Source organism: Pogoniulus pusillus, chromosome 26, assembly GCF_015220805.1.
Source record: "Pogoniulus pusillus isolate bPogPus1 chromosome 26, bPogPus1.pri, whole genome shotgun sequence".
Taxonomy (NCBI): domain Eukaryota; kingdom Metazoa; phylum Chordata; class Aves; order Piciformes; family Lybiidae; genus Pogoniulus; species Pogoniulus pusillus.
Genome location: NC_087289.1, coordinates 3,071,672 through 3,093,962, shown reverse-complemented (window position 1 = coordinate 3,093,962; position 22,291 = coordinate 3,071,672). Strand labels below are relative to the sequence as shown.

The window sequence follows — 22,291 nt, the reverse complement described above, 5'->3', positions numbered from 1 at the left end:
GATCATCCAGTTCCAACTTCCCTGCCATGGGCAGAGCCACCTGACAACCTGGCCTTGAACACTTGTAGGGAGGTGTCCCTTCCAATCCTGCCTGATTCTGTGATTCTAGAAATTCACAGAATTCATAACATCATTTGGGTTGGAAAGAGCCTTAAAGATCATCTACTTCTGACCCCCTGCCATGGGCAGGGACACCTTCCACTCGACCAGGTTGCCCAAGGCCCCATCCAAGCTGGCCCTGAACACCTCCAAGGAGGAGGCATCCACAACCTCCCTGGGCAACCTGTTCCAGTGTCTCACCACCCTCACTGCAAAGAATTTCTTCCTAATCTTCAGTCTAAATCTCCCCTTTTCCAGCTCAAATCTCTTTCCCCTTGTCCTATCACTGCAAGCCCTTGTAAAAAGTCCCCCCCCTTTTTTTTTTTTTGTTTTTGTTTTCCCTTCTTTTTTTTCCTCCCTGCAGTGTAAACCTTTTTTTGCTTGAGGCTGACACAAACAAACCCAGGTCTTGCACCAAAAAATGCTGGCAGTCACCTCTTCCCATGGCTGGCCAGCGTGGCAAGCTAATTTTATCCTCCCTCCCATCTCCTGCAGATTGTCCTGTTGCAGCCAGGGAGTGCTAGAAAATAGCACATCACCCACATCACCCACTCATCCAGCCTCCTTCAAGGGAAATATTTATATTGTGCCAAAGAGAGGGTTTCCATGGCAGTGATGACTTTAGCACTGTCGCCCTGGAAACTACTTGAGGACATCTTGAAGGCTTTGAAAATACCCTTCAGAGACAAATAAGGAGAGGAAGTGGAAAAGCTGGCAGGATTAGAGTGGTGTTTTGGTGTCCCCCAACTTACCTGTTGACAGCTTGCCCACTCTTGCTGCCCAGGTGCCCACTCGCAGCAGCTCACTCTGGGTCCCTGCCCGTGCCACTGGAATTCTCTACAGCCCAAGCACTGCTTCACAAATAAACCCAGGACAAATGAATGAGGCACTTTACAAAGAGAAAGGTTAGGCAGACACTTCCTCGTGTTGCCCAAGCTGGCTGGCAGTGGCTCTGGTGCCAGGGCATTGCTCAGCAGGTTTGAAAGAACTGCCTCCAGCCCAAGAAGCAGCTCTGGGGAGATGCCATGGGGCCCGTTAGCACCAGAGCAATGCCACTGCCTGCTCAGTCTTGAGCACCAGATGCTTTTGAAGGAACAGCCTCCCAGATCTCACATCTGTTTGGCAGCTCCTGAGACCTCACTACATGCAAAGAGCCCCATGTTTCTCCTATGGAGCTGCCAAAATCTCAACCACCTGCAAGAAGCAGCTCCTAGCATCAGAGCTCTTGCCTGAGGTGGCAAAATCAAGAGAGGCTCCTTCCCAGCTCTGCATCGTTTGTGCCCCACAGCTCAGGCCTCACATCCCATGGCTTGGTCAACCTAAGGCTGTCCCAACCTGCAGAAAGTGTATCCCCATCTGGCTCTCAAGGGCACCAGGAACACAGCAGGGAGAGCAAAGCTTCCAGAACAGGCAGGTAACAAGCTCCACACTGGAGCTGGTACAATGCTGCCTGCTCAAGCTATGGCATTGCTTCCTTCAGGTTTAGTTCTCCATTTTGATGAAAAATATTAGCCATCTTCTTCATCTAGGGCAATCCAAAACACATTTTCTACTTTCTTTTCAAGCTTCCTCCATGCTGAGTCATCAGTCATTTGCCAAGTCAAAGCTCTGCCCTCGGCACTCATGCTCAGCTCTGCAGCACACCTCCAGTGCTGTCTCCTGCCTCCCACCCACGAGCTCCTTCCTGCTGCCCTACTCCAGTCCCATGGCCAAAATCCACCAGCTGTGAGCAACTTGGCCAGCCTTCCCATGGAGAAACCACCATATGGTGCTCAGTTCCTCCACAGGACCATACCTGGTCATGCCACCATTAGGGGTTGCTTGTGTCTCCCCATCCTGCTGCCTGATGCTACCACCTGAAGGTGCCACCACTGCTGCCTGCATCTCGAGGGGGATAAGGTGCATTTTGGGGGTGCAGAAAAGAAGGCTCCAGGAAGACCTCGTAACAGTCTGGAGGGAGCTACAGCAGAGATGGGAGGGACTTTCTACAAAGGCTTGCAGTGACAGGACAAGAGGCAATGGCTTTGAGCTGGAAGAGAGGAAATTGAGACTGGAGATTAGGAGGACATTCTTTACAGTGAGGGTGGTGAGACACTGGAACAGGTTGCCCAGGGAGCTTGTGGATGTCTCCTCCCTAGAGGAGTTCAAGGGCAGGTTGGACAGAGCAAGCTGATCTAGTGGGAGGTGTCCCTGCCCATGGCAGGGAGTTTGAACTAGATGATCTTTAAGGTCCCTTTCAAGCCAAACCACTCTGTGAATTATGAGTAAGGATGGGTTGACTGTGGCAAGGTGTGACACATTCTGGGAATTTGCAGCCACGTGTCTGCCTGAAAAAGCTTGATCTTGTTCTGAACCAGCCTGGCCTGAGCATGCCTTTACACTGGAGCTTGATTCTCCCAGTTTCAAGGGACAGTGGCTTCAACCATCACTAAAGCTGGCAGGGATACTGCACCCTGCAGTGCCCATGGGCTCTGGGACACAGGACTGGTGTGGTCAGCAGGAGCAGGGAGGTCATTCTGCCCCTGTACTCTGCACTGGTTAGACCACCCCTTGAGTACTGTGTTCAGTTCTGGGCCCCCCAGTTTAGGAGGGACATTGAGATGCTTGAGCGTGTCCAGAGAAGGGCAACAAGGCTGGGGAGAGGCCTTGAGCACAGCCCTACGAGGAGAGGCTGAGGGAGCTGGGATTGGTTAGCCTGGAGAAGAGGAGGCTCAGGGGAGACCTTATTGCTGTCTACAACTACCTGAGGGGTGGTTGTGGCCAGGAGGAGGTTGCTCTCTTCTCTCAGGTGGCCAGCACTAGAACAAGAGGACACAGCCTCAGGCTGTGCCAGGGGAGATTTAGGCTTGAGGTGAGGAGAAAGTTCTTCACTGAGAGAGTCATTGGACACTGGAATGGGCTGCCCGGGGAGGTGGTGGAGTCGCCGTCCCTGGAGCTGTTCAAGGCAGGACTGGACGTGGCACTTGGTGCCATGGTCTGGCCTTGAGCTCTGTGGTAAAGGGTTGGGCTTGATGATCTGTGAGGTCTCTTCCAACCTTGATGATACTGTGATACTGTGACTGCAAGCTGGAGTGGTGGTACTCATATAAGGACAGCAGTTTTGCCCTGCTGCTGTCAAGAAGCCTGTGTGCATATAGTGAAACTCTTGTCCCCTTCCCAAGAGACTGGGGGTAAAACCAGGTCATAGAGAAGCCTCACACTGGCAGCATCACAATCTTCCTGGCAGTGACAGCTGGAAAACCATTTCTGGGCTGTCTGCATTGCTGATCATGAATCCAATGGCACAGATCTCTTTGGCTCCAGCACAGGATTCATGACCTGCACATGAAAAAAAACCTCTTTGCATCAGTGCAGCTTCTCACATCTCAAAAGTTGAATGTGTGGGCTTGAGGCCAGCAAGCTTCTTGCTTTGGCCAGAAGGGAGACTCCAGCACCCTGTGAGTCCTGAAAATTCATGCCCTCTCCGTGCTGATGGAAACTAGAGTCTAGGATGCAACGCATGGAATTAGAAGGCCAAGTGTTTATTCATGCACATGAGATGTCCCAGCCAAACCGGTTCTTACACAGGGTTCTTATACCCTTCAAGCACTCAGGTATGAGACAACTTAATTAGTCACTAACACCTGTGCTAATTGCTAATCACCGTCCCTGGAAAGGTTTAAAAGAGATGAAGAAGTGGTGCTGAGGGACATGATTTAACACCAGCCTTGGCAGAGTTAGAGAATGGTTGGACTTGATGATCTTAAAAGTCTTTTCCAACCAAAATGACTCTGTGATTCTTGCTGCTCATCTATTGATCCAGACATCCCTGGACGTCGGTCTTGCTTGAGTCACTGATCTGTCACGCTAGATGGTGCTGGCAGGGTCTCAAAGACGTGTCGGGGGGGGCCAGGATGCTGGCATTGTTGTGGTTGTCCCAAGGTATCCTTTATTCTCCAGGGACAGCTCAAGCTTCCCAGAAGCAAAGTCCATCTTCCCGAAGCCAAACTGTCCTGCAGTTCATTTTACTTCAGCATGAACAATATGCAAGTCCCCAGTGGCATTCCACTACCTCAGTTACATCACAGTGTATCACCAGAACTAATACAGACATCAACAACCTCTATTACCATAGAATCACAGAATCCTTTCCGTTCCAAGGCTTTAAAAAGTCCATCCATCCTCTAACTCGACCAAGGCTGGTACTAAACCATGTCCCTCAGCATCACAACTCCGCCTCTTTCAAACACCTCCAGGGATGAGGATACAACCGCTTCCCTGGGCAGCCAGTGGCAGTGATCGAGAGCCCTTCCAGTGGGGAGGGCGCAGGGGCTCCGTTTAGGGCTGCCCCTATCTCACCGCGGAGGGCTGCAGCCGTGCCCCCGCCGCTCGCCGCTCCTGCCGCGGGAACCTGTCCGCCTCCTGCGGCCGGGCTGCGCGGGGGGCGCCGGGCGGCTCCGTCCCGCCTGCGCAGCGTGCCCCTGGCAGGGAGGGACGGACGGCTGCCCAGGGAGGCACGGCTGCCCAGGGAGGGACGGCTGCCCAGGGAGGGACGGCTGCCCAGGGAGGCCCTCCAGCCACCGGCCCGCCTCTGGCCGCACACTCCCTCCTCTTCCTCCAGCCGAGTCCGGCCGTCGGCTCCGCGCGGTCCGCTCCCAGGGCCGCCCCCGGCCCGCCCCCGCGCTCGGCCCTACATAGGCAGCGGCTGGGGCCCCTCCCGGCTCCGGCCTCGGCCTGCCTGCCTTCGCCATGGCCGCGGTGCTCCGGCTCTGCGCCGCTCTGGCCCTGGCTCTGCTCCCCGCCGCCGCGCAGGACGTGGCGGGAGGTAAGCGCGGCCTCGGCGCCGGGCTCGGTGCTGAGGGGCTCCCCCGGCGCCCCCTGCCCGGCGCAGTGGCACCCCCTTGTGCCCCCTTGCCCCTCGGGCCTGTGGGCTCTGAGCCCGGCTCTCCCGGCGCAGCTGCGTGCATCTGCCCACGGGCACCGTGGGCACGGAGACGAGGCTCGGCAGCAAAACTCGGGGCTCTGCGGCTCCTTTCGACTCCCCTCTGAGGGGCGCCAGGGGTGCGAAGCAGCCCGGAGTAGGCTGTGGCCCCGTGGGCTGCGTACCGAGAGTGTGCTGGGTGGAGGTGGCCGCTGGGGAGGGGACAGGCAGTGGGGGCCGGGGCAAGAAGTCCCTTCCTTGCTGAGAGCGCCGCAGAACGCGATGCCATGTGCCGTGGGGCACCAGCAGGTCCCGCAGAGCTCTGAAAGATGGGGTGCTGGAGAGCAGCCCTGGTGCTGTGCCAGCTGCCCCTGCGGCACAGCTGAGCTTAGTGACCCTGGTGGCTCAGCTGGGCCTTGGCAGGATTTGGTACCTGTCCTGGGCACAAAGAAGGACTCTCTGGGCAGCCAGGTCCCCACTGATGGCCCTTTGGAGGAAGTCCTCCTTCAGGACTGGGGAGGCTGGCAGGGGGAAGGTGGGTGCCGTTTAACCAGGTTGAGAGCACCAGATGGCTGACTGCTTCGCCTCGGTGGGCAGAGGATGTGGCACAGCCCCGTGGCTGCTGCACCAGGTAGAGGAACCTCAAGCCCAGGGTGGGGACAGCCCCCTTCAAGGGTGTGCCAAGTCTGCCTGCTCTTCCAGGTGACGCTTGTTCTCCGTGTGATGGCCATGCCTCAGATGGCTGTGTGGTGGCTCCAGCTGGGAGGAGAGAGAAGACCAGCCTGTGTTTTACTGTCTCACTCTACCCCAGGCCATTCAGGTCACTTTTGTAGCACATGCAAAGGCATTATCCAGGATTCTAGTGCAGCAAGAATCCTGTCCCACCTTCGTCCCCAGGGACTACAATGCTTCCTGTGCTGTCCTATGTGAGCAGGCAGGTCTCCTGGGATTGGCATAGGGACAAACCCCCACTCCTGAAGAGCTGTGGGGTCCTGGAAATGGTCTGTTGTCAATATGGCTGCAAGAGGGTGGCCTTGGCTTTAGGGGTTGAAGGATGAACCTCAGCTGAAGCTTCCAGGAGCAGGCAGACCCTGAGGGAAAGCAGAGTTATAACCACTGGCTTCCTTTTTGCCTGCTAGTGGCCTGCTGCCCAGTCTCGGGGCAGCACAGGTCCTGTGGTGCTTTCCTAGCTTCAAGGAGAAATGGGGAAGATGCAGCTTCCCAGAGTGTTTGAAAGCTGCAATCTTGGCTCCCCAGCCAGTGTGCAAACAGCCTTATCTGAGCCATGGTCATCAATTGCCCTCTTGTTTGGAGAGCCCTGCAGAGCATGTGACTGCTGCCAGCGGGTCACAGCTGAGGGTTGCTGCCAGCTGGGGAGAGGAAATCCAGCTCTGCTGCTTGGGAGTCTGGAAAACAAGCACCTCTGGGGTGATTCTTTCCTGAGTAAGCAATGATCCTTCTTCCACCAGGTACTAAGTAGTCAGGCAAGTTGTCTTGTGGCTTGGGTTTTGTGCTGGTTGTTTATTGGTTTTTTAAACCCCAGTCAAGCAGGCTGATGCTTGGACTCTTAGGGGTGAGGTTTGAAGAGCTGATCCTCGAGGGCTGCCAATACTACTCTAGGGCAGCATACCAGTGAGGTGGCAGGCAAGTGTCCTGTAGGAACACTTTTTCTGAAGCACTAAAACTGCCAGGAGCTGCAGGCAAGCCCCAGGAAGGCAGCTGGGCTGGGCCACCCTCTCCTGAATTCAGACCTGATCTGTTCCCCCTGCCCAGCTGACCTGCATCCCCTGAGGATGCCATTGTCCACAGTGACACTGGTGCCAAGAGCCATGTGTGCCTATAGAGCAGCAGTTGTCTTCTTGTCAAGTAGGAGTGGAAACAGGTTCTGAGCATGAGTGCAGAGTTCAGCTTCTGTCACCTGAGGGGTTTCCTACTGAAGAAGAGTTTGGATGAATTGGCTGGGGCAGGACATGGCCTTTGTGCAGCAGGAGGGTGTGGGCCCCTGTGGGAGCTGAAACTGCATGTCTCCCCCTGTGCTCCTTTGCTGCTGCTTTTCCTGGTAGTAATTTCCTTGTCTGAGACTCGTTTGCTTTAGCTGCTCTGTTATCTGATTATATGAGACTGCACTACCTGCCCGGTGCTTGTCCTGGTCCTTGCAGGGTCGCTCCAGACAGTGGCCCCCAGCTGTCTGACTGCCTTCCAGCCACAGGAGATGCTTAGGCTTTTGGGGAAATAAGACCCAGGGTCTGGAACTCACAGTTTAGGGCTTTAGGTTAGCACAGGCAAGGCAGATGACTTCCATTTGGACCTCCTGCCATGGCACTGTATAAGGCTGGCAGCTCTTGCAGCAGCATTATGTGGCATTGCCACTCGTCTGGAATGAGTGACCACCTCCCACAGCAGGCAAAGCTGTGTACAGCAGCAGGAGCCTGGAGCTGTAAACCACTGAGAAGCTCTTCAAGGTACTGAGATGTCTTTTTTTCTTTTCTCTAGCTTGTCACCAGTATACAAACAGGAGCTGTGAGGAGTGTCTGAAAAATGTCACGGTGAGTAGCAGCAGCAGAAATCCCAACCCCTTGTCATGCCTGAAAACGCAGCATTAGTTTTGCAGGGCTGGTAGGGAGCAGTTTCCCTCCTGGAAGGGGGAGATGATCCCCTATCCTTGTCCTGAGTGTGCTGAAGATGCCACCACCCTTGACAAACACCACTTGGTGCTCTGGGGAGAGGTTGCTAGAAACTGCTTAGCTTTTGTGACCGAGAAAGTCAGCAGCATCCTGGGATGGATCAGCAGGAGTGTGGCCAGCAGGATCAGGGCACTGATTGTGCCACTGTACTCAGCACTAATGTGGCCACACCTTGAGTACTGGGGTCAGTGTTGGGGCTCTCACTCCAAGAGGAATGTTGAGGTGCTGGAGCTGTTGAGGTGCTGGAGCATGCCCAGTGAAGGGCAACAAAGCTGATGAAGGGTCTGGAGAACAGGTCTGGTGAGGAGTAGCTGAGGGAACTGGGGTTGATTTGTCTGGAGAAGAGGAGGCTGAGAGGAGACCCCTTTGCTCTCTACAACTGCCTGAAAGGAGGTTGGAGTCGGGTGGGTGTCAGTCTCCTCTCCCTAGTATCAGGTGATAGAATGAGAGGAAAGGGCCTGAAATTGTGCCAGGGGAGGCTTAGGTTGGAGATTAGGAAAAACTTATTTCCTGCAAGAATGGTCAGGCATTGGAACAGGCTGCCCAGGGAGGTGCTGGAGTCATCATCCCTGGAGGTATCAAGAAATGTGTGGACATGGCACACAGGGACATGTTTTAATGGACATGGTGGTATTATCTTGGTGGCTGGACTTGATGGTCTTGGAGGTCTTTTCCAACCAAAACAGTTCTGTGATTCTATGCTTTTAGAGTTGAGTGGTGAAACTGCTGAGCTCCTCCAGAGATGGGAGACACTGTGGTGTGAAGGAGCTGAAAAGACTGGACTGGCTGGTCAAGCTGCCCCTCCACCAGTAGGTGCTGTAGCACTGGATGGATGGGGATGCATACTCAGATCCTGTTTGCTTCTGCTGCCTTATCTCTGATATCAGCAAACTTGAGCTTGAGTCACATCTTGTAACTGACATAGCCAGAACCAGTTTGACCAAAACCAACCCCATCATTGGTGTTAGTGATTGGCAGGAAAAGAGGGTGCAGAGTTGCTGCAGGTAGTGTGTCTGGGACAAACCAGTGATGGCACACAATCCTGCTTATCAGATGCATGAGTGGCTTGTCTCAAAGCCACCCTTCTCCCAAAAACACTGCGTGGGACAAGCATGAAGGATTTTGTGGTTACTGCCATCATGCAGGCCAGAAGGTTTTTCAGCATCTTTACTCACCCTGGGAATCTGCACTCCCTTTGCCTGCCTCTCCTGCTGCAGCCCATGCTGACAGAATCACTTTGCTTGGAGAAGACCTTCGTGATCATTGTGCCCAACCACTGAATGTAACTGCTGCTCCTGAGCATCCTCTTGCTGCTGGGTGGTACCTGGCCCATGGGAACAGGCCATGGTGGCCCAGTTGCTGTGGCTAACAATGCAGAACACAGCTGTGCACTGGTAACACTCTGCTGCCTGGTTGCTGTGTCCCAGTGCCTGTGGTGTGCCAGCAATGGGAGGTGTGTGGAGTACCCTGTCCGAAGAGTCCTCCCCCCGGCTGACCTGTGTGAGCTCCGCTCTGCGCGCTGGGGAGTCTGCTGGGGTAAGTGGATGATGCTTGAGCCATGGCTGAGGCTGTTTAGTCTTGAGAGGGCATCTTACTACCATCTATAAACATCTGAGGGGTGGGTGTCAAGATGAAGGTGCCAGGCTCTTTTCAGTGGTGCCCAGTGATGGGACAAGAAACAGTGGGTGTAAGCTGGAACACAGAAGTTCTGCCTCAGCATGAGGAGAAATGTCTTTGTTGTGAGAGTACTGGAGCCCTGGAGCAGGCTGCCCAGGGAGGTTGTGGAGTCTCCTCCTCTGGAGACTTTCAAAATCCACCTGGACATGTTGCTGTGTGACCTGCCCTAGGTGACCCTGCTTTGGCAGTGGGGTTGGACTTGATCTCTAGAGGTCCTTAACAACCCCTGCACTCTATGATTCTAAGACTGCCCTTAATGCTCGATAAACAGCACTGGCTGCTGCTCTTGCTGCTGGTACTGGGAGGCTTCCCTTGCCTCCCTTTCTTGTTGCTGGTTTAGCAGTTACAGGCTGAAGTCAATCAGGGTTCTCCATGCTTCCTGAAGCGTGGGTGAGGAAGCAGCGTGTGAGCAGTCTGCCTTCTGGCAAGGAGGATTTGTGGGGCTTTAGCTGATCTAAACATGATTCTTGTGCCTTGGTGTGATTGAGGCTTCCAGACGTGGCTAGTGCCTAGCAACAAGAGTCAAAGGTGCTCTCTGGGCAGCTGCCCATGCAATGCTTTCTGGTGCTAAAAGTCTGCACACCAGAGGCTGACTCTTTGGCAGCCCTTTTCTCTGCACCCTCTGCATTGTTCCTTGCACAGCTGCTGGCTCTTCACCTTTAGCAGTGTGGCTGCTGTCACAGACAGGCTCTGAAAATTCAAAAGGACTCCTGGAACCAGAAGTGATGTGACTTTTCTGGAGGCTTGTGTGGGCTTCTAGTGCTGAGTGTGCTGTGGTCATACTCAGCTTTTACCCTCCTGAGAAACTAGTCCTGCATAAGCTGTGCTGTAGCCAGGTCACCTCTGGAAGCTTTTCATGACTGACAGCTGCTGGACTTGGCTGTTGGGGTCTGGAGAATCTAGGAAGCAAGCTGGGGCTTGGCTTCTCTTTTCTGTCCTCTTGAGAGTGAACTTGAATTTTGGTTGCCTCTCATTTGTAGTGCTTGAGGCTGAGCTCTGTTTCCTGCCCACTGGAAAGTTAAAACTGATTTCATACCTTGTGGAGGAAGAATCTCCTCTTTGTAAGCATAACAATATGCTTCTCTGAGGTTTGAGTAAGACCTTGAAATTCTAGTTTTTCTGTGAGTAGCTGCACAAAAGGTTCCATTATATAAGCTCACATTCTTTCACCAGTAAAACTTGCTCCAGAGGTTAGCCCTATGGAAGGTCAGCTCTTCAATGAGTCTCCTCTTCTCAGTGTGTGTGACTTTATCATCTGATGATTGTGGGTCTGGAGCACCTCTCCTGCAAGGACAGGCTAAGGGAGCTGGGGCTGCTCAGCCTGGAGAAGGGAGGACTCTGGGGAGGCCTAATAGCAACCTTCTAGTACCTGAAAGAGGCTTATGGGAAGGCTATAGGGAGACTGTTCCCAAAGGCCTGTAGGAGTAGGGTGAGGGACAATGGTTTGAAATTAGAGCAGATTAAGGTTGGATGTTAGGAGCAAATTCTTTACCACGAGGGTGGTAGAAGACTAGAACAGGTTGTCCAGTGAAGTAGTTGAGGCCCCGTCCCTGCAGATACTCAAGGTGAGGGTTGACAAGGCTCTGAGTAACCTGATCTAGTGGAGGATGTCCCTGCTCACTACAGGGAGGGTAGGCCTAGATGACCTGTGGAGGTTCTTTTGAAACCATTCTGTGATCAGCTGGAGGAGTGCCCAATATTCTGCCACTGACCTCTCTGGGAAGGGGTGATCTGAACCCCAGACTCACCCTAACAGCCAGGGTTTCAGACACACCAACAGAGGCATGCTGGTGGAGAAATTCCCTTCTGAGCTGAAGAGCCTTTTGGGGTTTTCTCATCCTCACTGGGCTGACTTCTGATCCTTGGCTTTTGGGCTCTTCCCTGCGAGCTTGTGTGGGTCTGCCACAGTGCAGCCAGCAAAAGCTTCTCACTGCTGTGAGGCAAGACAGTGCCATAGACAGCAAGTCTCAAATGCCACCTTTCTCAAAGCCTTCCTGGGGTACAGACCTGCAGGCCTCCCTGCTGCTGGAGAGACTGCATGAGCACACCAGTGAGGACAAATGCAAGTGCCTCTTTCTCAGCTGTTATCTGGAACCACATCCCTTGCATCATGCTTGTCATGGTAGCGTGGATAAGGGCTGTGTTAGGTGGCACAGTGGTTGGCAGCAATTAAACTCTTCACTGGGACAGCTGGAGGCTTTGAGAGCAAGTGCAGTGGTGGAGGCAGCTCAGCCTGCTACTGCAGTGAGGGGACAGGAAGTCATCTTTTGAAACGTCTTGAAATGCACCAGGTGCAGTGCTCAGGCTTTCCCCTGGGCTCACAGCTTGAGCTGCATGGAGATGAGAAGCAGCCTCAGGAGCACTAGGAAACGTATCTGGAATGTGGCAGCTGTGTGTGGAGTGGCTCCTGAACAGTGTTTCCACTTGCCCAAGTCCCTGAGCAGTCTGAATCACACTTGAAACAGCCCCCTCTTTGCAGATGATTTCAGGTGGTGTCTCTTGGCTGGCTTCTCTGCTGGTATCTCCACAGGAGCTGAGTAAGATGTTTGCCAACCAGAGCTCAAGGCTGCTGCTTCACCATTGTGTCCTAATGGATTTGATGCTGTGCATGAGCAAGCAGATCCCCTAAGCCCTGGGTGGGGTTCACGAAGCAGCCCTTTGCCTTCAGTTGCTTTAGCAGCACTGCTGGCCCCAAGCAAACAAATTCCAACAGATCTCATCTTGTCCAAGGACTTCAGACACCTGTAAGTGTCCCCAGTACAGTCATCTCATCTTAGATGACTTTTGAGGCTAGCTCCTGCGAGTAGTAACTCCAGTGCCCAGCCATGGCCTGTCTGTTGGAGGCTGCTGCTCAGTGCTAAAGCCTCCAGGGTGTTTTTTTCCCTTTGTTGGGTTACTGTTCACCAGGATTAGTGATCAAGGCAGCTTTGCTGGAGGAGTTTGACCTGAGTACGTTTGTTCTTGGCTTTCTTCATAGCCAGTGAGTGAGTGCTGTAGGTAACAGCTCCATGCACTCAGTTGGTGTGTACGTGCTGGTGCCAGCGCTTGGCATACCCAGAGATAACCATGTCTATCTTGCCTCCCCAGGCTGCTATGCATGGTCCTAGTCCAATAGCTGAAGCTGCTGTTGACAGCAGCCAAATGCTTGCAAATATTGTGTTGCCAGACAGCCATGGATTTGTGTCCTAAATGTGTTTTGTCAAATCCTCCAGTGAACTTTGAAGCCCTGATCATTGCCATGTCTGTGGTGGGAGGAACAATCCTTATCACCTTGGGGGTCTGCTGCTGCTGTTGCTGTTGTAAGAAGAAGAGCAAAAAGCAAGTATCAGAGAGGTTCCCTTTTCTCTGGAGGCAGCTCATCTGCAGCCACATGCTGGTGCCAAGCTGAGTGCTGGGCTCTGCTAACAGTTCTTCTGTCTGCCAGGCCAGACAAGGATGACGAGAGAGCGGCCCGGGAGCGGGAGAGGAGACGAGTGCGGCAGGAGGAGAGGTGAGGTGCCCCTGCTGCCCTGTCAAACAGCCACTGCCTCAGGCTTCAGGATAACTGGGCTCCTGTCTGTACCATCAGGTGTGACATCAAGAGGGATGTGGGGCTCGGCACATGCAGTCACTGACTGCTTCAGCCCTAGCTCGAGAGTAAACCTCACAAGCAACACCTCTCTGAGGTGATTCATGGGTGCAGCATCGCAACGGTGCTGTGTATCTGACCTTTTGTGGTTCCCATTACCTTCAGGAGGTGGGTGGTGAGGGGCTGAGCAAAGCTGACAGCCTGGAGCTCCAGACTTGTTTTTGTATTGCCACTCACTGACTCAGGTCTGTTTTGCTTCCCGCAGGAGAGCGGAGATGAAATCGCGGCACGATGAAATCCGAAGGAAATACGGTAAGGTGCTGGTCACACCAAGCTTTAGATGGAGCAGCCTCAGGAACTGCTCCTGGCTGTGGTTACAGCTGCAGAGGACACCTGACAAGCAGGGAAAACAGTCTCTGCTTGCCCTGTCTCAGTGAATTGCTCTCCTGCCCTCTGGGAGCAAGCGTAGAGATGTTTGGGTCATGGTGTGTGACCCCACACAGCTGCTGCCCCTCTTGGGCAGGGGAGAGAAAAGTACTAAACACTCCCTGGCACCTGTGTCCTCCATACTCATCACATAGGAGAAGCTGCTGTGGCTTGACCAGAGGGCAGAAGCAGAGTTTGGAGGACACAGCACCAGGTGTAATGCTGCTGCCCTTTAGGCATGGCTGTCTTGTAGCTCTGTGGCCAGTGAATGTCTGGGGAGCTGGCCTGGGCTGGAGCCCCCAGGGAGAGGCTGCAGAATTGGAGCTGGCAGTGGTGCCCTGGGACCTACCTCACTCCTCAGGTCCTGGGAGAACACAGCCTCACTCCTGATCTTGGACTGTCCTTCAAGTGAGTCCTACAGCCCTGGGGCAGGTGGGGACCTCCTTGAGGAGACAGCAGCCTGGCACTTGGAACCACTGCAGGGATCTCTCCTCTCTGTTCACTGGAGCTACTGGGAGAAATCCCAGAGTAGCCATGAGGCAAGGAGCAGTCAGACTCATGCACACTGAGTGTGGTGGTCTGTAGTTTTGTGGAGGGCTGTAGGGAAAGCTGGAAACCCTTCTTTTGCCTGCAGCTGTTTCCTGCAGGAGATCCAAGGGCTTGCAGCTGTGCTGGCTTCTGGAGGAGGAAAAGCAGGCAAAGTTGTGCCTGAAGGAGCTCTTGGTGGAGAAGGCACCTACCTGCTTGTGGAACAGCTCTATTCCAGGACTCTCTTGCCATGCCAGGCTCTATCTAGGTGCAGCCTGATGGCAGGGTTTGCAACCTTGTCCTTTCTGGCTGTTCCTACTCAAAAGTGTTGGGCTGGGAAATAAGCCAACAGTGATACAGAGGTGACTGGCCCAGATGTCAGCCTCATACCCTGCCTTGCTGTGTCCCAGTCTGTGGATAGAGGAGCAAGCCTAAGAAGAGTTTTAATTTGGGTCTGGACTCTTTACATCCAAGTCCAGTCCAACAGCATGCAGAAAGGGTTCTCTGAAAGATCAGTTATGCTGCTGTACTTGGACTTTATATGGACTGCCTGGGAGAGGAGTTTGCCATCAGGTTGAGCTTCCTCATGGATCTGCATCTTGTGCAGAGTGTAAGTGCTGACTGCACGTGTGGCTCAAGAAAAAGCAGGTCTTTTGGAAGGCCTGCAGGACAGGCAGCTGGCTGAAGCATGAATGACAATTGTTACAAAGAGCTAGATTTCTTGCTGGCTGTGGCTGCTGTGACAGCTGCTGAATGAATCTCTTCTCTTCTAGGCCTGTTCAAGGAAGAGAACCCTTATGCAAAGTTTGAGAATTAGCATCTCCAGACCTGCCCACCCTGGTGAGCAACAGTGCCTTCCCACAGAGCTGCAGGACTCCCACACCTTCTCTCTCACAAGGAGACCACCGTGGTGCCACTTGCTGCTTCAGCTGCCACAGAAAGATGAGCCAGGTGCTTGGAGACACTATTGCCCACATTCTAGATGCTCAGTTTGCTCCAGAGCTTTGCTCTCACTCTGTTGGTACAGGAAGATGTGATGGCAATACCAGAGGATTACACATTTCTTCTCACTCCACCCCTGGAGTGGTAACATTCCAAAGCAATGCAAGTAACAGCCCTTGTCTCTGACCATGGGCAAAAGCAACCTTGTGCACCATTCTTGCTCCTGCCTCACCAAACACGCTTCACAAGCACGCAGCCAGGCTCTTCTGCACACTCATCTCATTTCTTTCCTTTTTCTTTTGGTATAAGCAAAACCCAGCACGAGGGTCTTGATTTGGTTGGTCAGCAGGAGGCCTTGGCTGTTACTTCAGGTGCCTGTTGCTGCCCTGGCACACTAGCATTCCTTTCAAAAAGCACAAGTTTCTAGTTATCTCAGGCCTCCAGGAGGAAGATCTCATCTGCATGTTCTCACTTGCAGCTAATCTGGGGAAATGCCCCAACTTTCCTACCTCTCTGTGCTTTTCTGGAAAGGTGGTCTCCTGGGCTGGATGGCCATGGCTGAGAGCAGTGCTGTAGGATTTACAAGATGTTGACTGGATATTAAACTGATTTGATTACTATCTTAGTCTGAAAGAGTTTAATTCGTTCATCCACACCCATTGTGGGTTGGCAGCAGCGGAGTTGTCACTGTTACGAGGTGCTAGCCCTGATGGGGTAGCTGAAGGCTACCACAAGCTCTTGCTGCCTTGGAAGGAGAAGTCTGTTGGTGGACAAGTTCAGTTGTTAGGGAGAGCTGGGTGTTGGGAGTAATGCTGCTCTCTTAGAAAGGCACTGGGTCTTTCTACAAGAGCTCATCCTGTGCACCCTGGCACTCCTCGGAGCCGTTGCCTAAGTGAGGTAGTCTGGAGGCTCCTGCTCCTGGATACTATTTGGGCAGAGGGAGCCCTGTGCTGTGCTGCCTGCTGGAGGGACCTCGGAGTGGGGAAAGGAGGACGGAAGCTAACTGTGCTTCTGTGGTGATCCTGTACTTGACCGAAAGTGGCTTTGCGGCATGCAGGAGCTACTCTTCACCGGGCCAGGTTGGGCAGTGATTGCTGTGCTCCCGGATAGCCTCAGATCAGAGCCCCCAGCTGCCATGTGCCGTGGGCATGCCTGCGGTTAGCCTCTATCTGGGGCTGAAGCACAGCGGTTGCTTTGTCACCAGATGACCGCAGCAGGGAAGGGGGATCAGGACAAGGGTTTCACGGAACAGCCGAACGGGTTCCAGTGTCGGTACGCCCAGCCTCAAAAAAACCTGTGGCAGTCACACCAGACAGGAAGGGATGAGCAGAGAAAGCAGGGCGAGAAGGAGCCTTCTGCAAGAGGCTTCCCGCACCTCCGCGCACTTCCCCCTTCATCCTGAGCGTGGTGCTCATGCTCCGGGATACACCTGGAGCCGACTCCAGCCAGCGGTCTCGACTGCCCAAGGCCTGCAGCCCATAAAGCCGCGGCGGGCTGGAAGGCTTTATGGGCTGCTCGGCTCCCCCTCGGCGGCAGCCCCGCAAACGCCGCCGCTCGGCGCGGGCTGTGCTGAGGCCGGACCGTCTCGTCCCGCGGCGAGGCTCCGGCCGCGGTGACGAAGCACGGGGCGCAGGGCGCCCCCGTGTGGTCCCCCCGGGCTCCTGCTGGCCCTCAGCCCCGCAGCGAGGCTCCGGCCGCCGTGACGAAGCACGGGGCACAGGGCGCCCCCGTGCGGTCCCCCCGGGCTCCTGCTGGCCCTCAGCGCCGCAGCGAGGCTCCGGCCGCGGTGACGAAGCGCCGGCACAGGGCGCCCCCGTGCGGTGCCCCCGGGCTCCTGCTGGCCCTCAGCCCCGCAGCGAGGCTCCGGCCGCGGTGACGAAGCGCCGGGCACAGGGCGCCCCCGTGCGGTCTCCCCGGGCTCCTGCTGGCCCTCAGCCCCGCCGCCAGACCCTGCCCCTTCGCCGCCAGCACTTCCTGCCTCCCGTGACGTCACTCCCAGAGCCGCCCGAGGAGCTGCGCGCGCGGCCACCTCCCCCCGCCGAGCCTCCGCGGCGCCGCCCCTCACGTGACCGGAGCGGTGCGGCCAATGGGCGCTCGGAGCGGCGGGCGGGGGGGCGGAGCTGAGGCGCGCGCGCGCTCTCGCGGGCGGCAGGCGGCGGCGCGAGCCCAGCGCGCGGGCCGCTCCCTCAGCGCGCGCGGCGCCCCTGCTCCGGCCCCGCCGCCATGTCGGAGGAGAAGCCCAAGGTGAGGCGTGGCGGCGCCGGGGCTGCTGCGGCGCGACCGAGCCCGGGAAGGGAGAAAAGGGGGCTCCCCCGCCGGGTCCCGGGGCAGGGCTGCTGGTGGGGCCCCGCCCCGGTCGGCGGCGTGCGGCGGCCAAGATGGCGGGGTGGGCCGGGCCAGGGTGCGGCGGGAGGAGGAGAAGGCCCCGCGGGGACCTGGGCCGCCGCCTCCTGGCGAGGGGTCTCCCTGGCCTCCACAGGCCGTAGGTGGTGGTCTCTGGCTCCGGTGCGATCTCCGTCCCGCCTCGAGGGTGGCGGTAGCCGTGGGGCCGGGGTTTAGTTCGGGCAGCGCCGTGGGGCGTGCTCGAAGCGCGGTTCCGCCGGCTGCCCTCGGAACCCACTTCCTCCTCGCTTTTTTATCTAGGAAGGTGTGAAAACGGAAAACGACCACATCAACCTGAAAGTAGCGGGGCAGGACGGCTCTGTGGTTCAGTTCAAAATCAAGCGGCACACCCCGCTGAGCAAGCTGATGAAGGCCTACTGTGAGCGGCAGGTAGGCACGGTGCTGCGGGCCCTCCCGCTGCCGTGAGGGCCGCCGCTCGCTGCTCTCACTGACTATCAGCTCTTGGTGTGCTGGAAACCGCTGGAATGCTGAAACTACCAGTGCGACCTGGGTGTATATGTCTAGGCATGTAGGAGAGTGAACACTACGGATGCTGGCTGCTCTTAAGAGTCTTTGGTTCCTGAAAACTGCCTCTTCCTCATCAGGCTCTCCTCGGGCTCTAAAAATGTGCCATGAAAACGTTGCCAAAACTCCTTGAGTTCTGGTCGTGGCTCTGAGACCTATTCACTCTGAAATTGTAGCCACATACCCCTCGGTCCTGTTATCTCTAAAAACTTTCTTAGTTTTGTAGAGATGATGTTTTCTGTTGGGTAACTGCACAGGCCAGATTCTTCTCTGTTGTGACTTCTGGAGTTTTCAGTTCCCTTTATGTGTATGGTGTTGCCCACTGCATTGTTCATGCTGCTGTATTCTAGTGGTGGTGGCTGGCTCCTCTGTATCAGAGTCTATTCCTCAGTGCTGCCCTGAGCTAAATAGAAGAAGAGTTTTATCCCTAGGTCCTCATCCTGTAGACCCTCAGCACCTGTGTCAGGTGGCATAGAGCAGAGAGTGGGGAGGTGAATGGCATCAGATCCAAAAATTGGAGTATACTAGGGCCTTTAAGAGACCTCTAGATACTGAGTCAAACCCCACTGCCAAAGCAGGGTTATCTAGGGCAGGTGACCCAGGGACACATCCAGGAGGGTTTGAAAATCTCCAGAGGAGACACTACAACCTCTCTTGGCAGCCTGCTCCAAGGCTCTGTCACCCTCACAATAAAGAAGTTTCTTCACATGTTGAGGTGGAATTTCCTGTGTTCCAGCCTATATTTGTTCTTTGTCCTGTCACTGAGCACCTCTGAAAAGAGCCTGACACCTTCATCTTGGTACCCACTCCTCAGATACTTGGAGACGTTGCTAAGATTGCCTCTCAGCCTTCTCTTCTCCAGACTAAACAGCCCCAAGTCTCTCAGTTTTTCTTCATAGGAGAGATGTTCCAGTCCCTTCATCATCCCTGCAGCCTCCATTGGACTCTCTCTGGTAGATCTCTGTCTCTCTGGAAGTGGGGAGCCCAGAACTGGACACAGTATTTCAGGTTCCAGCATTTTCCCTTGTTTATAGACCTCTTTAGAGAGGTGTAGGGAATTTGGGGGTTCATGTGGCTCTCTCAGATAGACTGGAAGTCTGACTCGCACAGGGATTTTGGAGGATTTGAGAGGGCAAAGCAAGATCTTGATCCCCGAGCCAGGGAATAAAGACTGCATTGTGTGACTATACACTGTCAAACCAGGATGCAGTCTGAATTCAGCTTGGGTTTTAAAGGCCTTAGTAATTTACATTAGACTTTAGACCCTTTCTAATTAAATTGCAAGCAAAAATCTGCACTAAGTTCTGTAAGTGTTTTTCCTCAGTCACGGAATCACAAGATCATTTTGGTTGGAAAAAAATGAAGATCATTGACTCTAAGCATTATCTAACTACAGTCTTCTTTATGAGGTCCATTATTCATCAGAAAATAACTAGAACTGAGAGCAGGTGCCTGGCATGAGTGAAACCTTGTCTTAACTATGAGTGTTTTCAGTCTTTTATAGAATGTTTTACTTTGAGTCAACCTAAGGAGCTGTTCCCTCTGTGTAACTGTGTGAGAAACAATTGCTGCTCCTCCCTGTCATGTCTTCTGAGGCTTTTGGGGAGGGTGGACTGATCCATCTTCTCTTCAGTTCCCTTTGTCAGTTAACTTTTGATAGTTGTACCCTGCAGAGCAGAGTCAGAACCAGGTGTGGTTCTCTGTAGAATCCTTGCTGCAGGATGTTTCTTCAACAGCTACCCTTCCTCATTTTGTAGAACAAGATGGATGTTCTCAGTTTCCTGTCTTGTTGAATCTTTTGAGTCTTAATTCTGTTAATATTTGTTCTGACAGTAAATCTGTAAATGTTTTGTTTGGATTCAGCAACAAAAGTGTGGTTTCTCATATGAATTACTTTAAACTTGCAGGGCTTGTCGATGAGGCAGATTAGATTCAGATTTGATGGACAGCCCATTAGTGAAACAGACACGCCTGCACAGGTATGAAAAGTACTTTTCCTGGATATTGCTATACAAATATTTTGATGTCTGCTTGCAGATCAAAGAGGTTTGAAATCAAAATGACTGAAACTACTCAAAGTTTAGCATGTTTCAAATGCATTTCAGGTGAGATTTTTTTTTCCCCTTGAATGTTTTCACTGTTCAGAGGGGGAAAGAAAATTTCTTGGCCTGACTTGAGAGAAGGAACAGAGGAGATGCTTGGCTGGGTGATTTGTTATGGAAGACACACAATTGCTGAGCATAGAATCATTTCATAGAATCAAACAGATTGGAAGAGACCTCCAAGATCATCCAGTCCAACCTAGCACCCAGCCCTATCCAGTCAACTAGACCATGGCACCGAGTGCCTCATCCAGTCTTTTCTTGAAGACCTCAAGGGACGGTGCCTCCACTACCTCCCTGGGCAGCCCATTCCAATGCCAATCACTCTCTCTGCCAACAACTTCCTCCTAACATCCAGCCTATACCTACCCCGGCACAACTTGAGACTGTGTCCCCTTGTTCTGTTGGTGGTTGCCTGGGAGAAGAGGCCACCCCCCACCTGGCTACAATGTCCTTCCAGGTAGTTGTAGACAGCAGTGAGGTCAGCCCTGAGCCTCCTCTTCTGCAGGCTGCACACCCCCAGCTCCCTCAGCCTCCTCATAGAGTTTGTGTTCCAGGCCCTTCACCAGCTTTGTTGCCCTTCTCTGGACACCTTCCAGCACCTCAACATCTCTCTTGAATTGAGGGGCCCAGAACTGGACACAGTACTCAAGGTGTGGCCTGACTGACAGGCATGCCTCTGAAACCAGCCTTGATGCTTGACGCACTCTGAGGGGAGAGGCAGTGAGGTGCCTGCTCTGGAGTGACTAGTGGAATGTTCTTCATGTAGATCAGTGAGATCTATACCTTCAGTGCTGTATTATTGGCAGTGATCAGGAGTAGAGAGCTAAGTGCTTTTGTAACCATGAGGTTGTGTGTGTCAAGCCTTGTATTTTCCATCCTGCTTTTAACAGCTGGAGATGGAGGATGAAGATACTATCGACGTGTTCCAGCAGCAGACAGGTGGAGTGTGTTAAGACATGCCGTCCTTTTGAGAAGAGGAGTTTTAAAGATCCTCATCACACCTCACTCTCATCTGTCCTTCGATTTGCTGATAAACAGAAGAGAAATGAACATGCCAATCACACAGGATTCTTCTAAACTTTAGAGGACATTTACCAAAATTGTATGTTGTCTTTGACGTACTGCGTGTGCAAGTCAAAACAGTATCTGCAGGGATTAATCTATATCTTAAATTGGGCCAATTTGATTTAAGTTCAGATTAAGTAATATGCATTGTCTCTCTGCTGTTACCTTTTTTGGGGTTTTTCTCTCTTCCTTTTTTTCTTACTTTAAACCTGTGGCCTAAACTTTCATCCATGTGTTAGGACATGAAGTGTTCATTCCTGGCTTTTATTGGTCTTGTCCCTCTCTTTAATTCCAATCGTGTAAATAATTCATAATGTTTTCATTCAAGTTGTGAGTGCAAAAGTTTCCTCTTAAGAGATGCCTAAGAGAAGAAAGAGAGATGCTAATTTGAAGTTTTCAGGCTCCTTCAGAAGCACGAAGCCTATGACACAAGGCTGGTACTTGGCAATACAGTAGAGTAGATTTTTAGGTTAAAACATTGCAGATTTCAGTGTGCTTTGTCATATTATGATAAAGTCTGAAATACATGTGTGTTTTTTTTAATGCTGAAATGAGGTTTGTCCTTAATTATTGTCAGGAATGGAGTTGGCAAATCAGCTGGTCCAAAAACTAGTGCTTGTGGTAGAGCAGCAGTATTTTTTGTTGTGCAGGCTTACAAAGAGAAACCTACCACTGCAACTTCAGCTGTTGGGTTGAATGCCAAGCAGAATCTGTCACCTTTCTTCTATTTCTTAGCTGTACATCCTCTTTAATGCTTGTTTTTGATAAACAGGATAAATGAGGTTGAGAACTTGATGAGCAAGGAAAGATCATGTGTGAGCATAACTGTGTTCAAAAAAGCAATGATCTGCTCTACTGCCTTCCAAAACCTTCTGAATTGTAAACGTGTTGGTGTGACGAGTTTGAGCTCCATGCAAAGTGAGGTGGTTGTTCCAGATGGATTTTTACAAAGGCCACCCTGTTGTCCCTTGATAGGTTGCCCACTGCTGTTCCCTGGGATCATTACCTGCCTTTTATATTTACCTGACCCCTTTGACCATGTTAGAGCTGGAAATCTTGCTGGAAAAGCTCTTCTTTTCTTCTTAATTTTCCCGTGGATCTCAACTGTTTGTTCACTGATTTGTACATTTCTTTGTTGTCCTTTACTATTGTATACAGTAAATATAGTTTGGTACTCTGTCTGCTGCCTTGTGCTTCCTGTGACCATGCTGCCCTTGCCTTGGCTTTGCCCTGTCCTGCCTGCAAGGTAGGTGTGCACAGCAGTACTCCTACCACACCTTTGAGACTCCAGGTAGCAAAGGGACATGGCCCGGACTAAATCCTTTGGGGAGGTTTCTGCAGCACTACTCACCCTCCCTAGGGGTGTTTGCTACACAGAATCACTAAATGT

General features: G+C 53.1%; 2 protein-coding genes across 2 annotated transcripts; both read left to right on the top strand.

Moving 5' to 3' along the window:
* Positions 1–4,662: 4,662 nt before the first annotated feature.
* PTTG1IP (PTTG1 interacting protein) lies at positions 4,663–15,444 on the top strand. The gene is made up of 7 exons (XM_064165115.1): positions 4,663–4,903; positions 7,493–7,545; positions 9,111–9,219; positions 12,573–12,678; positions 12,785–12,850; positions 13,194–13,240; positions 14,656–15,444. Exons 1-7 carry the CDS (start codon positions 4,828–4,830, stop codon positions 14,697–14,699), a joined length of 501 nt encoding a protein of 166 aa, XP_064021185.1. The 5' UTR covers positions 4,663–4,827; the 3' UTR covers positions 14,700–15,444.
* A 1,531-nt stretch (positions 15,445–16,975) lies between these two features.
* LOC135186869 (small ubiquitin-related modifier 3) lies at positions 16,976–22,080 on the top strand. Its single transcript, XM_064165017.1, has 4 exons — positions 16,976–17,068; positions 17,468–17,596; positions 19,639–19,710; positions 20,727–22,080. Exons 1-4 carry the CDS (start codon positions 17,048–17,050, stop codon positions 20,787–20,789), a joined length of 285 nt encoding a protein of 94 aa, XP_064021087.1. The 5' UTR covers positions 16,976–17,047; the 3' UTR covers positions 20,790–22,080.
* The last annotated feature ends 211 nt before the right edge of the window (positions 22,081–22,291 follow it).